The following is a 14,300-nucleotide window of genomic DNA, read 5'->3' as shown; positions in this document are numbered from 1 at the left end:
AAATAATAGTGAAAGGGAATATAAGGCAAGGGAGAAGAAATGTGTGGGAAATATCAGAAAGGGAGACAGAACATAAAGACTCCTAACTCTGGGAAACGAACTAGGGGTGGTAGAAGGGGAGGAGGCCGGGGGGTGGGGGTGAATGGGTGACGAGCACTGAGGGGGGCACTTGACGGGATGAGCACTGGGTGTTATTCTGTTATGTTGGTAAATTGAACACCAATAAAAAATAAATTTATTTAAAAAAAAAAAAAGAAAGAAAGACTCCTAACTCTGGGAAACGAACTAAGGGTGGTGGGCGGTGGGTGGGGGAGACTGGGTGACGGGCACTGAGGTGGGCACCTGACAGGATGAGCACTGGGTGTTATTCTATATGTTGACAAATTAAACACCAATAAAAAATAAATTTTATTAAAAAAAATAAAAAAGAAAGAAAAGCAACCCAGGGCACCTGGGTGGCTCAGCGGTTTAGTGCCTGCCTTCAGCCCAGGGCATGATCAGTCGGGCTCCCTACATGGGGCCTGCTTCTCCCTCTGCCTGTGTCTCTGCCTCTGTGTGTATATCTCTCGTGAATAAATAAATAAATAAAATCTAAAAAAAAAAAAAAAAACAACCACCCAAAAGAAATAACAAAGGATGCAAAAGAGGCATCACAGAAATGTAACTCCATGTCCATGAAAGAGAGAAAATGCTTTTTTTTTTTTTGACAGATTGGCAAAAAATTTAACTGATAATCTAACAAAGTTTTGGCAAGAATTTAAAGAGAATAGTTATACAGAACATACAGCAGTATAAATCAGTACACCATACAGAAAAGGAATTTTGCAATATCTAACCAAGTCTCAGCAATTTTCCTTCTACATCTGAGTTGGAGCCTTCTACTGAAACTGTGGTCCACACACAAGCAGAATCAGTATCATTTTGAAGGCTGTTATAACTAGGGCCCTGCACAAGAACTACTGAAATCAAAATCTGCATTTTAACAAAATCCCCAGGTTATTTTCTTAATCATTAGTGTGAGTAGCATTGGTCTAAAAAATTCTTATCCAAAAAAAAAAAAAATCTTATCCATGTGTACAAGGAGATAGCATAAGAATATTCAATGCAAAAATATATATATATATTCAATGCAGTATTTCTCTATAGTAGCCAAAGTTACGTTATCAACAATTTAAACTTAAATGGACAAATAAAATGTAGTACAGATAAACAAAATAGGACACCACCATAGAGTTTTAAGATGATTACACAACATTTCCAGATATCAGCATGGGTAGAGAAAATTTCAAAGATATAATGAATGTAAAAGTAAGATGCAGACATATAAATGAAAATCACTGATAAAAATTTTTTTAACATACATAACAATACTGTTTGACATTCACATATGTAGTTATAAGAACATGTACTGAGAATACCTCTGGGGAAAAATGAAGATTAAGGACTGTGAATACTACAGTGGACTTCAATGTATACATGCTTTACTTCCAAAAGAAAAGTTAACATAGCAGAATGTTAAGACAAAACTATATTGGTGTTTAGTAAGTATTCATTTAATTTTTATCTATCCTTTGTAAGTTCCATTAAAATCTTCAGTGAGGTTTCTCAAAGAATTATCAAACCATCTATAGAATGGATGAATCACTACATTGTACAGCTGAAACCAATATAACACTCTATGTTAACTATACTGGAATCAAAACAAATAAGCTGTAATATTTGCAACATGTATGGCAAATTCCCCAACGTGAAAAAAAAAAAAGCTATTACAAATCACTAAGTAACAGATTACATGAACGAGTAGTTCTTAAAAAACCATTCACTGCACCAAAATATACTCAACCATAATTTAAAAAATACAAATCAAAACAATGAAGTTCCATTTTTCATCTAATTGCAGATTTTAAAATGTGATAACATCCAGCATTGCCAAAACTGAAAACATTAGTCCCCCTCATAAAATTCTGATGGGCTTTTAAATAACTTTTTTTTTTGTTAAAGTAGGCTCCACGCCTAGCATGGAGCCCAACACAAAGCTTGAAATTACAACTCTGAGATCAAGACCTGAGCAGAAATTAAAGAGTTGGGACACTTAAAACTGACTGAACCACCCAGGCACCCCAGTACAACCTTTTTTGAGAGCTATTAGACAGTATCTATCAATATGTACAAACCCTCTGATTTACTGATTCTACTAGGAATTTACCCTACAAATATATTCAAGAGATGCCTAGACATTCCTACAGCTTAGTCCATCAATTGGTAAATTAATCAAATTATCCATGTAGGTCTGCTCAATAAAAGATTATGCATTGACACTGAAAAGTTACATGTGCATGCAGTGATGACAGAAATTGGAGATGCCATCTTTGAAGTGAAAAAAATTTCATTTATCCAAACCAGGATAAAAATACACTCTGGTGTATGCATAAAAGCATGATAGTATTTTATTTCTGAAAATTAGTGTACTACCTAATAGTCGAGAAAAGAAATTTAGTAAGTTGGTAAGTATTAAAGTCATGCACACATGAATGCCTATCTTAGCTCCAGCACTTTGGGGCATGTTATCTACTTCTCTCAACTTCAAACCATTTAAAATAGCCTTTTGTAAATGGAAGAAAGAAAACAGAGAATTTACCTCTTATTCACACAAATTGTTTTATACAATCATTGGTATGTAATAATGAATAAAAAGAAACATGTTACTATGGGCAAGAAAGAGACCATCCCTATCCCTTTACATACTTAAAATCTTTCTCTGGATTCCTTTAAAAAATAATGTAGCCATTTCTTCTTTGATGACCACAATATGAGCCACTAGTTAACAAAAACTCTACATAGTAAATTTTCAATGAACTCTACTATCAGTCTGACTGAATTTTCCAATTCTCTCTTAGCCTGAACTTTAAATACACATTCTCAATGCAAACCAACACTGTTTATGCGTTATTAAAAGACGTTTTGGCAAAATATTAATCATTTTTAGATGTTACCATGAAAGAATCCATTATGCACTAATGCTACACCCTAGCCATAGAGATAACTAAAGAATATTGAATACAAATACGAATATGTACCTTCTGTAGTGGAATACCATTAAAACAGGTATTACCTTATACTTTAAAAGGATAAAAATTCCTGTATTTTCACACCCCTGGAATCTATCCTTTTTTTTTTTTTTTTTTAGTAGACTCCACAACCTTCATGGGGCTTGAGTTCACAACCCTGAGATCAAGAGTGACATGCCAAAAAAAAAAGAATGACATGCCTTTCTGACTGAGCCAGCCAGGTGCTCCTGGAATATTCCTCCCTCTAAAAAGACTATGAAAGAATACCTCAACCTGATTAAAGGGGTGATTTTATTATCCTTCCTAGAGTTAGATGGCCAGGAGAAGCATCTAAAACAAAGAGGCATCTAAACTCTTCCAGTATCTACAATCATTTCAGTTTAGTACTGCTTCAATAATATGATGTTACTCCCTAAAATGGAACTATAGACCTATCAAAGGATCACAGTAGCAGTATCAACTTACATTTTCTAATGGAATAAGAGAACAGAAAACCACAAGATAAAGTATTGATGCACTACACATGTGTGACAATTATTTTAGTTAAACCTATGTATATACAAAAACATATGTAAAATTTACTTTTTATTGGATCCCAATCAAGAGCTCAAATGTCAACGCCTTATTCCACATAAAATCAACCACATGCAGTTTAAAATTTCACCACATGATGGGGCTAAAATTCTATACACCTCAGAAAACTACTAAAAAGTGCACTTCCAAAACTGTCTTTACTTTTTATTTCACATCCTCATCCCTTTGAACAAGTAAACGAAAGACTTACATTAAGTTGAAACAGAGAGTCCCCCCACCCCAGTAAATTAATGTCTGTTCCATTTATTCATGGTAAGATTAAAAGGGCTCTGGCAGAAAACTAGAGGTTAATTATAAATGAGAACCCATAAATAGTGATTTTGAGACATGGAAGGATAAGATGGAAGGTGTAAGAAATCATTACAAAAGGTCTGTATTTGTCAAAATCACACTGGGTTAGGTCAAAATAAATAATTTCAAGTAGTGAGTTCAAATAAATTTTCTGTAGGTAATGTAGAATAAATGAGAATAACAGATTTAGAATAGGCAATCCCAACGCTCAAAATCATCATTCATGAAGACCTATACCCAAATCAAGGGTCAGGTTCTGCAAAGCAGTAGGATTTCACCATATAAACAAACAGTTAGGAATGCCTGGGTGGCTCAGAGGTTGAGCTTCTGCCTTTGGCTCAGAACGTGATCACAGGATCCAGGATTGAGTCCCATACATATTGGGCTCCCTGCGAAGGAGCCTGCTTCTCCCTCTGCCTATATGTTTCTGCCTCTCTCTCTCTGTCTCTCATGAAAAATAAATCTTTAAAAAAAAAAAAACAGCTAATCAACTTCCAATTAACATCTGAATGAAGACAAAAATTATTCTCAATATTTTCAATGTTTTAGAACTTTCCAGATGTTGATAATTTATCAATTTGCTTGAAAATGAAAACAAGTCTTATACCTATTTCAGAGAAATTAAACAAAATAGAAAAAAGAAAAGTGTGTAGCAGGAAACTCATGTGTTCAGGCTCTGAAGTAAGCCTGAAAAATGAGCTGGCTAGGGGCAAGATTAGAGCAGCTGGGTTTAAAAGGAAGGGGGAAGGCGGGAGGAAATTGCAAAGACCTGCAGGTAAGAGGAAAAGGGGCAAACAAAGAATCTGTAATTAAGAAGTGATCTCAGCACCTTAATCAATAGAAGCCACCATTTTCTAACCATTTCAAATCCCATTGCATAGGCTATGAAATGAGATGTTTAATCATTTGGCAGCATTCCCAAATGAGTCCTATGTAAAGAGTACAGAATAGGAAATGGATCCTGGATTCTAGTCTAGACTCATAGTCACTGTAGGAAAAACAGGCAAGTCAATTAACCTTTCAGAGAATCCATCTGTACAATATTATGGGCCAAAATATGGGCCAATTTATTATGATCTGACAAGTCCTTACTGGGGAACAACTTTGCAAATTATAAAAACTGTTCCCATAAGAGTTGCTTTTAATAAACTGTTTTTGTAACAGCTGCCTATATACCCCAAAAGGTGTTGATGAACCCCTTATCATGGTGGAGCATGATTAACAGGCAAACAGATGATCAAAACTCTCCCTTGATTCCTTTGCACAATAAAAAAGAACAAAAACCAAAGGACCGCTATTAAGCCAGTTAGACTGATTTTAACAAATTCCAAGGTTCCTCTTTTAGCAAGTCTTTTAAGTGAAAACAATTGCAAGGCCTAGCAAGTCTTATTCAAACTATTCTGTTTTGGTTTTTAAGTAAAATGACAGTATTTCTTAGATTACTTAGGCATGATATTTAACAATGATGCAAAGTTTTCATCACTCCTGAAATTTTAGTGAAGCCTCATTCAGTCTTATTTATCTGAAAAGTAGTCTTTGGGGTATTAGGAAAGACCTCAAAAACCTCAGATTTTTTCTTTAACATATTACCTATAGAACAGAAAGTAAAGCAAGTTATCTAAAGAATAGTACAAATAAAGGTAAGACGCAATGTATCCAATGGATTTAACTGAAAAATATGCAGAACTTTGATCAGTACAAAAGACAACTGAAATAAATGGTACAGACGATGACAGAAAACTAACTTTTTAAACAATAAAAACTAACAGATCCCATATGAAATAACATAGATGGTAATATAAAAAAATTTTCTCCACAAAAACATTAAAGGCTTTGCATTTCAACTACATTTGTGTACAACAAGAACAAATGAGAGGTAGACACAAAGAGAGAAATGCAAGAAAGAGTACCTTTGTTGATGATGGTGGAGTAGGAAAATTAAGCCAGGCTGGAGCAAAGTCATGCTGCGCCATTTAGGTCCAGTCTCTCCAACTCAGTGAAACAAGGCTTCAACACCTCATGGCAAGTCCCTGTCATATAAAAATGGAAGGAATTAGACCTGGAGCTCCTTGCCAAAATTATCTTCTTATGCTCTTCTAAATGACAGTGATCATACTACTATAAGACTCCAATTATAATGAAATTCTAAAATAAGCAAAAATATAACAGAAACTAGATGGGGGGGGGGGCTGAAGTTTAGGGGTATAGGGCTATGACCCAAAGGGAAGGTTTTTCTTGATTTTGTCTTAACTGTGGTTCCACAAATGTACACATCTCTCAAAGATTAAATTGTACACTTAATACTGGCCAATTTCACTATAAATAAACTATCTCAGTAAACTTTTTTTAAATTATTATGGTCTCATCACAAATAGACATCAAGTGTCTCTAGATGTGACACACTATGATGTACATGACATCATCTATAATGTATTCTTGTATACCCCAGATGGAATCTGAAATCTGATCTAACTACTAACTTTCAGGAAGTTCAACAGAGAGAAATTAAGGAAATCTAAGGGAAGTAATCCAATAAATTCAGATCACAGGATACTTGATAGGTGAAATGACTGGGTCCCCCACCAACAAATAAGTGGCTTTTAACATGTAGATCAAACACGCAGGCCTTATACAAATCCTTACTCAAACCAATCAACCTTTAAAAAAATGAAAATTATGAATCAAAAATTTAAACATTAGTGGGACATTAAATGACATTAAGAAATTACTGCTCATTTTAGATGTGATAATGGTTAGTGTGATGGTGGTACATAAAAAACTGAAGTCTTTACAATTACATGGATTTATCTAGAATCTGTTTTAAAAACCACAGAATGCTAATAAGGATAGTTGGAAAGAGGTTGTACATGTTTATAAAGGTTAGTACAAGGAGGTGTGTAAACACTTTTTTCTCTAGTTACATTCATGTTTAAAAATTTCCATAATGAAAAGGTTTTTTGTTTTTTTTTTAAATTACAATCATCACGACGAGTATCTGAAGTATTTTAGAACTCCTTTTCTGCATTCTAAATTTAACTTTTTGGGAGCCTCTATCAACTGCATCCATCACTAAAAGTTTCAAGTTGCCAGCCCAATGTAAACAGCAAATTCAGTGGTTTTTTTTTTTTTTTTTAATAAGGCAGAAGCCAACTGAGCAACTGTACTCATTTCAATATAAAGCTATCAACTGATGAAGGAATCAAATTTTCTGTGCATCACAATGAGTTTACTATTAACAAATGTTTATACTTAAAATTGTATAATCTCAAAAGTGAAACTTTAAAAAACAAAAGAATATCACTGTTTATCTTTCCTTTTCTGCTTCTATGGCAGAATCCTTTAACATCATACCAACTTGCTAAAATACTTTTTAAAAAATTCTCAAATTATAGAAATATTCCATTTTCACTATTCCAAACTGCAGAGAACTATTTAAGAAAAGGTTAAGTGGGGAAAAATACAAGAAATAGACACAAATGGTTAACTCACCATGGCAATGAAAATGTTTAAACTTTAGGTAAAAGCTCATATGAGCCATGAGCAAAAGGAGAAAAACCCTGATACAATTTGATTACCCAGAAATGACCAATTCCAGTAATACATTTATGAAACAAATGGAAGAGTATACCTAACAAAAATGAAACTACATAAAAATTTAGGCATTCTAAGCGCTAGACCATCTTATACATTTTGACATATTCAAAAATTAAAATGAAAACTAAAGTGTTTCTGGATAAAGGATATTATCTATTCTGACATTAAGCTACATACTGCTGAGTGAAGTAAGTCAATCGGAGAAGGACAAACAGTGTATGTTCTCATTCATTTGAGGAATATAAATAACAGTGAAAGGGAATATAAGGGAAGGGAGAAGAAAAAGACTCCTAACTCGGGGAAACGAACTAGGGGTGGTGGAAGGGGAGGAGAGCAGGGGATGGGGGTGAATGGGTGACGGGCACTGAGGGGGGGCACTTGACGGGATGAGCACTGGGTGTTATTCTGTATGTTGGTAAATTGAACACCAATAAAAAATTAATTTATTTTTTTTAAAAAAGCTACATACTAAGCTACTTTGTGATGTTTATGATAGGATGTCACATTAAATTTACACTTTCAATAGCTAAAGGGAATGAAAAATCATTTTTAGTTTGTACCAAAAAATTTCACAAAAATTGAGGAAAATCTAAAATAATGAAGAATTTAAAGCTTATCATTTTAAATAGTCAAGTGGTAATTTATATATTAAAAACAATCCCTAGGAGGCTAACCACTAATATTACCTATTCATTTTTGCAATGTCCTTCGTTTTTTTTTTAATTTAAATCTAGTTTTGAAAAAATAAAGTTAATGGCAAAAGTTTTCAAGTTCTGAAAAAAGGTAAAGAACACTATTAGCTAATACTAAGGCATTTACACAAGTGTGTTTAAGAATCATGATATGCCACCCCAAAATATGCCACTTTATAACACAAGCTTTAAGTTTCACGAAGGCATTTTAATTCCTGCTATCTCTAACGTACCTAAAAACAGAGCCTCCAAAAAGAATTTATCAGTCCCCTTCCCTGGAGCAACTCTTCCCTACAGACACAGGTACAAAATCAGCACCACACCCAGACACTGCCACAAACTATCATTTCTCCCATCAATTCTCCTAAGGGCCCATTTACCTATCTTTCAAGAAGTCACCTGTTTTTCCATTTAAGTGCCCTTCCCCCCCCCCCCCCCCCCCCCCCCCGCTCCCCTACTTCCCCCTATGGAATTAGGTAGAATTGGCAAATTCTAACCATCCCTGAGTTATTCCCAGGTGGGAGCACCCTCTAACAAACTTCTGTTTTCTCTTGTTGATCTGTCTTTTTTCAATCTACTTTACAGGGCCCCAAACCTGGGAACCTAGAATGATAGAAAAAGAAATTTTACTCCCTTAACCAGTGTAAAGGCAATTAAACTTTCAAAAGAACCACCCTATCATTTACTTTTAAGTACACTTAGTGCCATCCAAATTCATTCTATCTTCCTTTCCCTGTGTAATATTAGGAGCCGAACTGTGCCCCCACTACACACACACAAATTCTTGAGTCCAAATTGAAACCTCCCCCCACCTTTGAATGTAACCATATTTGGAGATAAAGGCCCTAATGAGATGATTAACTTAAAGGAGGCTGTTAGGGTGGGCCCCATTCCAATCCTGTCCTTTTAAGAGGAGGAAATTTGGACACACAGAGACACCAAGGCTGCACAGAAAAGAGACCATGTAAAGAGGCAGAAAGAGAGTGGCCATCTGCAAGCCAAGGAGAGAGGTCTCAGAGGAAACCAACTGTAAAGTCTTGACCTTGTACTCTGAGCTTCCAAAAAACTATGACAAAATAAACTTATTTAACCCACTCAGTTTGCAGTAGTTTGTTATGGCTTCCCTAGCAAAGGTTAAAAAGAAACAAAAGGCCCAAAATTGAGCCACCTGTGCTAAGACCCCATCAACAAGAATACCTACCTGATTGCACTTTAAGATCCTCCCAGAAAAAGAGGTACCTGGGTGGCTCAGATTGCTGAACAGCTGCTTTCAGCTCAGGTCATGATCCTGGGGATCCTGGGGACCTGAGATCAAGCTTCACGTTGGGCTCCATGCTCAGTGAAGAGTCTGCTCCTACCCCACACCCCCCATGATCTCTCTCTCTCTCAAATAAAATCTTTATAAAAAAGAGGGAAAATGACCCTCCCAGATAGGAAATCTTAACTAGTCAATCTGGAATTTCCTGGTCAGCACTAGTGAGGTAATCACCTGATAGACCCCTTCCACCATTTCCTAATGAAGGATGAGGTTATCCACCTTTTCCTTGTCCCTGGCCTCTTCTGCCTATAAAAGGCTCCATTTTGTACAGCTCCTTGGAGCTCCTTTCTTTTGGACAGGTAGGAGGCTGCCCCGTTCATAAAATGGTGAATAAAATCAATTTGAGGGACGCCTGGGTGGTTCACTGGTTGAGCGTCTGCTTTGGCTCAGGGCGTGATCCTGGGGTTCCGGGACTGAATCCCAAATTGGGCTCCCCCTCCAGCTCCCCACAGGGAGCCCGCTTCTTCCTCTGCCTATGTCTCTACCTCTGCCTCTCCATGTTTCTCATGAATAAGCAAAATCTTTAAAAAAAAAAAATCAATTTGATCTTTAAATATACTGATAAATTGTCTTTTAACAAAAACTAATACAAACAAGTATTAAAAATACATTCATCAAAAATGTATGTATTAAGCGGTACTTAGAGGAGACTGCTAGGGTGCGGGGGAGCAAATCAGTAGTCCTATTAATTCCCGATTATTAGGAATCTCCCATCAGATTCCGTTATAAGGTCTGATGGTCCCATATGGACATAAAGATTTTTAAATGCTGATGGCACAAAAATCCTAATTTCTAATTTCAATCAATTTACAACCTATTTCTGAATAAATGCCTGAAGTCTAAAACATCAACTATAAGAAAATTCCCAAAGGGAATTATAATGATTTATATTTCAGGCACCAAAAACTTTAATATATAAATTACCACTTCATCGCTATTTAAAATGATAATTGCCCAAAGGGAAAATTGGTTCTAAAAAAGCCCTTACTGAAATACTGTACTTTTTGGGGAACCTAGTTAGCTCAGGCCAGTTAAGCATCTGCCTTAAAAAAAAAAAAAAAAGAAAAAATACTGTACATTTTTAAGTGCATGTGCCTGATTTAAAAATCACTAAAATTTTTTAAAAGATTTTATTTATTTAAGAGAGAGAGAGAGCACAAGTGGTGTGGAGGGAGAAGCAGCCTGACCACGGATCAGGGAACCCCATGTGGGGATCAACCTAAGATGGCAGCCACTTAAGCAAATGAGCCACCCAGGGGCCCCAAAACTCACTGATTAACTAAAAATCCAAAACAGATTTCTTCATACTGAAAAACGCACTTTGGCAAAAAGTACACAAATATGAGTAAGATTTTTCCTATTTCCTGTAATGTTTTTACTTCTGAACCCACCAAGTTCATGCCCAATGTTTTCAATGAAAAACTAAAATTGATTTCATCATAATGAACATCCAACACTATCTTTATAATGATTTATATTTCAGACACCAAAAACTTTAAAAGTCACAAAGCCCACCCAAAACATGCAAAATCAACTCAAGATTAAGGCATTTTAACTAATTAAAGCAGATTTTTAAGAAAGAACACAGGCATCAGAGTCCAATGGTCCTGGATTCAAATCAACTCAACCAATTACTAGACTGGATGATTTTGGCAAGTTAGTATCAGACTGTTTTCTTCTCTTCGTTAAAATTTAGATAACTACTACTTACCTTTCACCTTGAAAACTATTTAAGTTCTAAAAGACAACTACCCTTTATTACCAGACTATCTAGATACAATTTTTCAAAAAGGTTAAATTTTTCATTTAGCCCAACTGTTCCAATCCCTTCATTAATAAGATCCAGAAGATGACTATTCAAATTCAACCTTAATTCTCTTTTGAAAATAAGCCTGTGAAATACTCCTTTGGTATAAGCTTAGTTTAATATATTAATAGTTTTCATTTAAAAAGTGGGTCTTCTGATTCAGGACTAAAGCCCAGCACAGGATGTCAGTGTCAAAGCAGGATGAGGAAGGTACCTATGTAGAGGGACAGTCAGGTATGGGGAACTGAGCTGAAACGAGTGAGGAAGGGGGGGGGGGGGGGGGGTCGTCAGTGAGAAGAGTCAAGATGATAAACAAGGAGAGGTGGGTGTCCGCATACAGGTAGTGGCAGTGGCCACAAAATAAGACCGATTATATACAGGAGAAGTAATCAAGTAAGTGTTTAGAATAATGAAAGCTAAGTTTCATACTGTCAAAGAACCCAGTAACTAGTAACAGGGTGAAAACTAGTGAATGCTGTGGTGTTATACTCTATCAGTATAATTAATGATTAATTCACAGGCACATACTAAGATACTAAGGTTCACATATACCACAAAGGTACATATTTGTGTGTGTGTGTGTGTGTGTGTGTGTGTGTATATATATATATATATATATATATATATATATATATATATATATATTTATATACCTCTCCCAACTCTGCACTGAGAGGGCCTGACTCCAATAAACAAGCATTCTTAACACAGGATCTTGGCTTCTAAAAACCGTTTTCCACTAAACAAAACCAAGGCTTTGAGAAATAGCTGATTTCCAAGGCTGGGGAAAGATGACAAAATAAGCCTAAAATATTTCACTTTAGCAAAAAGGAAATGTCCAAAAAAATTATGAAATACCAAAAGGGCATAGAAACCAGCCTGAATGGGTTCCCACTGGCCAAATCAGGGACAATTTGAGCATTAAAAACAAGAAAACACATGTGAAGACCACTAACACAAAATGGTGAAACAGGGAACTATAAGGGCCTACCTACCCCTTCAATAGAAACAGCAAAAATGAAGCAAAATCTGTCAGAAATATCTTTGTCAGAACTCTGAAACAAAGGCTTACAGCAATCAAGCACACTGAATCCAGAAAACGGAAACTTTGAAACAGTATAAAAGCTTTGTGGCATTTTTACTTCCCCTTGACCCTCATCTCTCCCAAGCACACTGGAAGTCCCAAAAAGACAGAGTGGGACCCAGGTCTCTGGTTCTAGAGTGAGCCCTAGAGATCTTATTCTCACAGAATTATGTTTCTCTGTATAAACCTGTTACAGATAACCCCTTGGGGGTTACCTAAGGAATCACAAGAGGTACTCGCCTTTGTTTCACCTGACACGGAAGGAAATGCTGCTATGTTGAGGGCATTTCTCACAAACAGCGTAAGGTGCATGAATCTCCTCTGCCTTGGGAAAAAGGTTTAAAAAAGTAAACAGTAGCACACCCAAAACATAGAAAGAAAGGCTGAGAGACCATTTTCTTTGGGAAATTATGGCACTGAAAAGAATTCCCTTATAACCGGGAAGCTTAGAAAACCACACAGAGCCAAGACCAGACACATGCTCAAAAGACAAAACAAAAAAAAAACCTCAGAAGACCCTAAGCTTTCACCTCAGATTGATCTTTATATTCAATTTAAAAGAGGAAATGAGAACTAAGATAGTTATAAATGGTTGGCTAACCACTGAAGAAATGCCCTAACACAGACCTAATGGGCAAAGACTGGGAGAGTTACTTTTTAATTTCCCTTTATTTCTATTCCTTCTTGGCTTGACATGCATTGGCAACAAAACACTAGCTGAACATGGTAAAGGTGTCTCCACCTTGGTAAAATGGCTCTTACTTGAAGTGCTCTCAGAACAGTAGTATCCATGGACAATAGAAATAAAACTGCTATTTAAATTTTTTAAAAAGATTTTATTTAATGAGAGAGAGAGAGAGAGAGAGACACTCAGCGAGAGAAGTAGGCTCCTCCAGGGGTGCCTGATGCAGGATGCAATCCCGGGACTCCGGGACCACGCCCTGAGCCAAAGGCAGACACACCACAGCCACCCAGGTGTCCCTGAAATTAATTTCTGTAACAACATTCATGAACCTTTAGTCAAATCTTATTAAAGACTACAACCTGGGGACACTTGGGTGGCTCAGCGGTTGAGCATCTGCCTTGGGCTCAGGGCGCCGTCCCAGGGTCCTGGGATCGAGTCCAACATCTGGCTCCTGCAGGAAGCCTACTTCTCCCTCTGCCTAGGTCTCTGCCTCTCTGTCTCTCGACTTAAATAAATAAAATCTTTAAAAATATATAAATAAAGACTACAACCTGTCTCAGCTGTGCTGTAATCACTGTAAGAGTTGGTTCCTTGTTTGAACCATGTGAAAAGATCTATAATCTTTAGATAACATACTAATCCTCATATTCAAACTTTATTTTGTTCATCACAAATTTTTGCATTAATTTTTTCAACTTCACTAAAATATTATCTGAAAAAACAAAAACAAGAAACACTAGGTGACCACAAGCTAAGGGACGGTGACTTCAGAGACTACCCAAAACAAAGAACACAGACTTTACAAAACCGGTTTCAAAGTCACTGAATGAACACACAACTACATGCCCACTGTAAGCAACCCTGAGGATAGGAGGGAAAAAACATTTGGTTCCCAGTTTCCAAATTACAATATTAAAAATGCTCAATTTTCTACAAAAATTACAAAGCATTCAAAGAACTATGAAAGTATGGCCCACTCACCAGGAGGGAAAAATGAAAATTAGCAAAACAGTCCCTCTAATGGAACACAGACACCAAATGTCCTAAACACAAAGAGCTAGAGGAAACAGAGCAATATCTCAACAGAATATCCATAAGGAGATTAAGAATCATAGAAAGGAACCAAACAGATTCTTGGGCCAAAAAAGTATTAGTAACTGAAATAAA

The 14,300-nt window shown here is 36.2% G+C and overlaps 1 protein-coding gene across 2 annotated transcripts in view; it reads right to left on the bottom strand.

The window, feature by feature from the left end:
• The window catches only part of GPBP1 (GC-rich promoter binding protein 1), a 72,243-nt gene that overhangs the window by 34,672 nt on the left and 23,271 nt on the right, over positions 1–14,300 (bottom strand). For both annotated transcript variants that reach the window (XM_041765909.1, XM_041765910.1), the window contains exon 3: positions 5,864–5,983. In XM_041765909.1, the coding sequence (XP_041621843.1) occupies positions 5,864–5,926 (63 nt within the window). In that variant the 5' untranslated portion in view covers positions 5,927–5,983. The remainder of the gene's footprint in view (positions 1–5,863; positions 5,984–14,300) is intronic.

The sequence above is a fragment of the Vulpes lagopus genome, chromosome 8 (assembly GCF_018345385.1).
Source record: "Vulpes lagopus strain Blue_001 chromosome 8, ASM1834538v1, whole genome shotgun sequence".
Lineage (NCBI taxonomy): Eukaryota > Metazoa > Chordata > Mammalia > Carnivora > Canidae > Vulpes > Vulpes lagopus.
The sequence above is the reverse complement of the archived record's forward strand: the minus strand, read 5'-3'. Positions and strand labels throughout refer to the sequence as shown.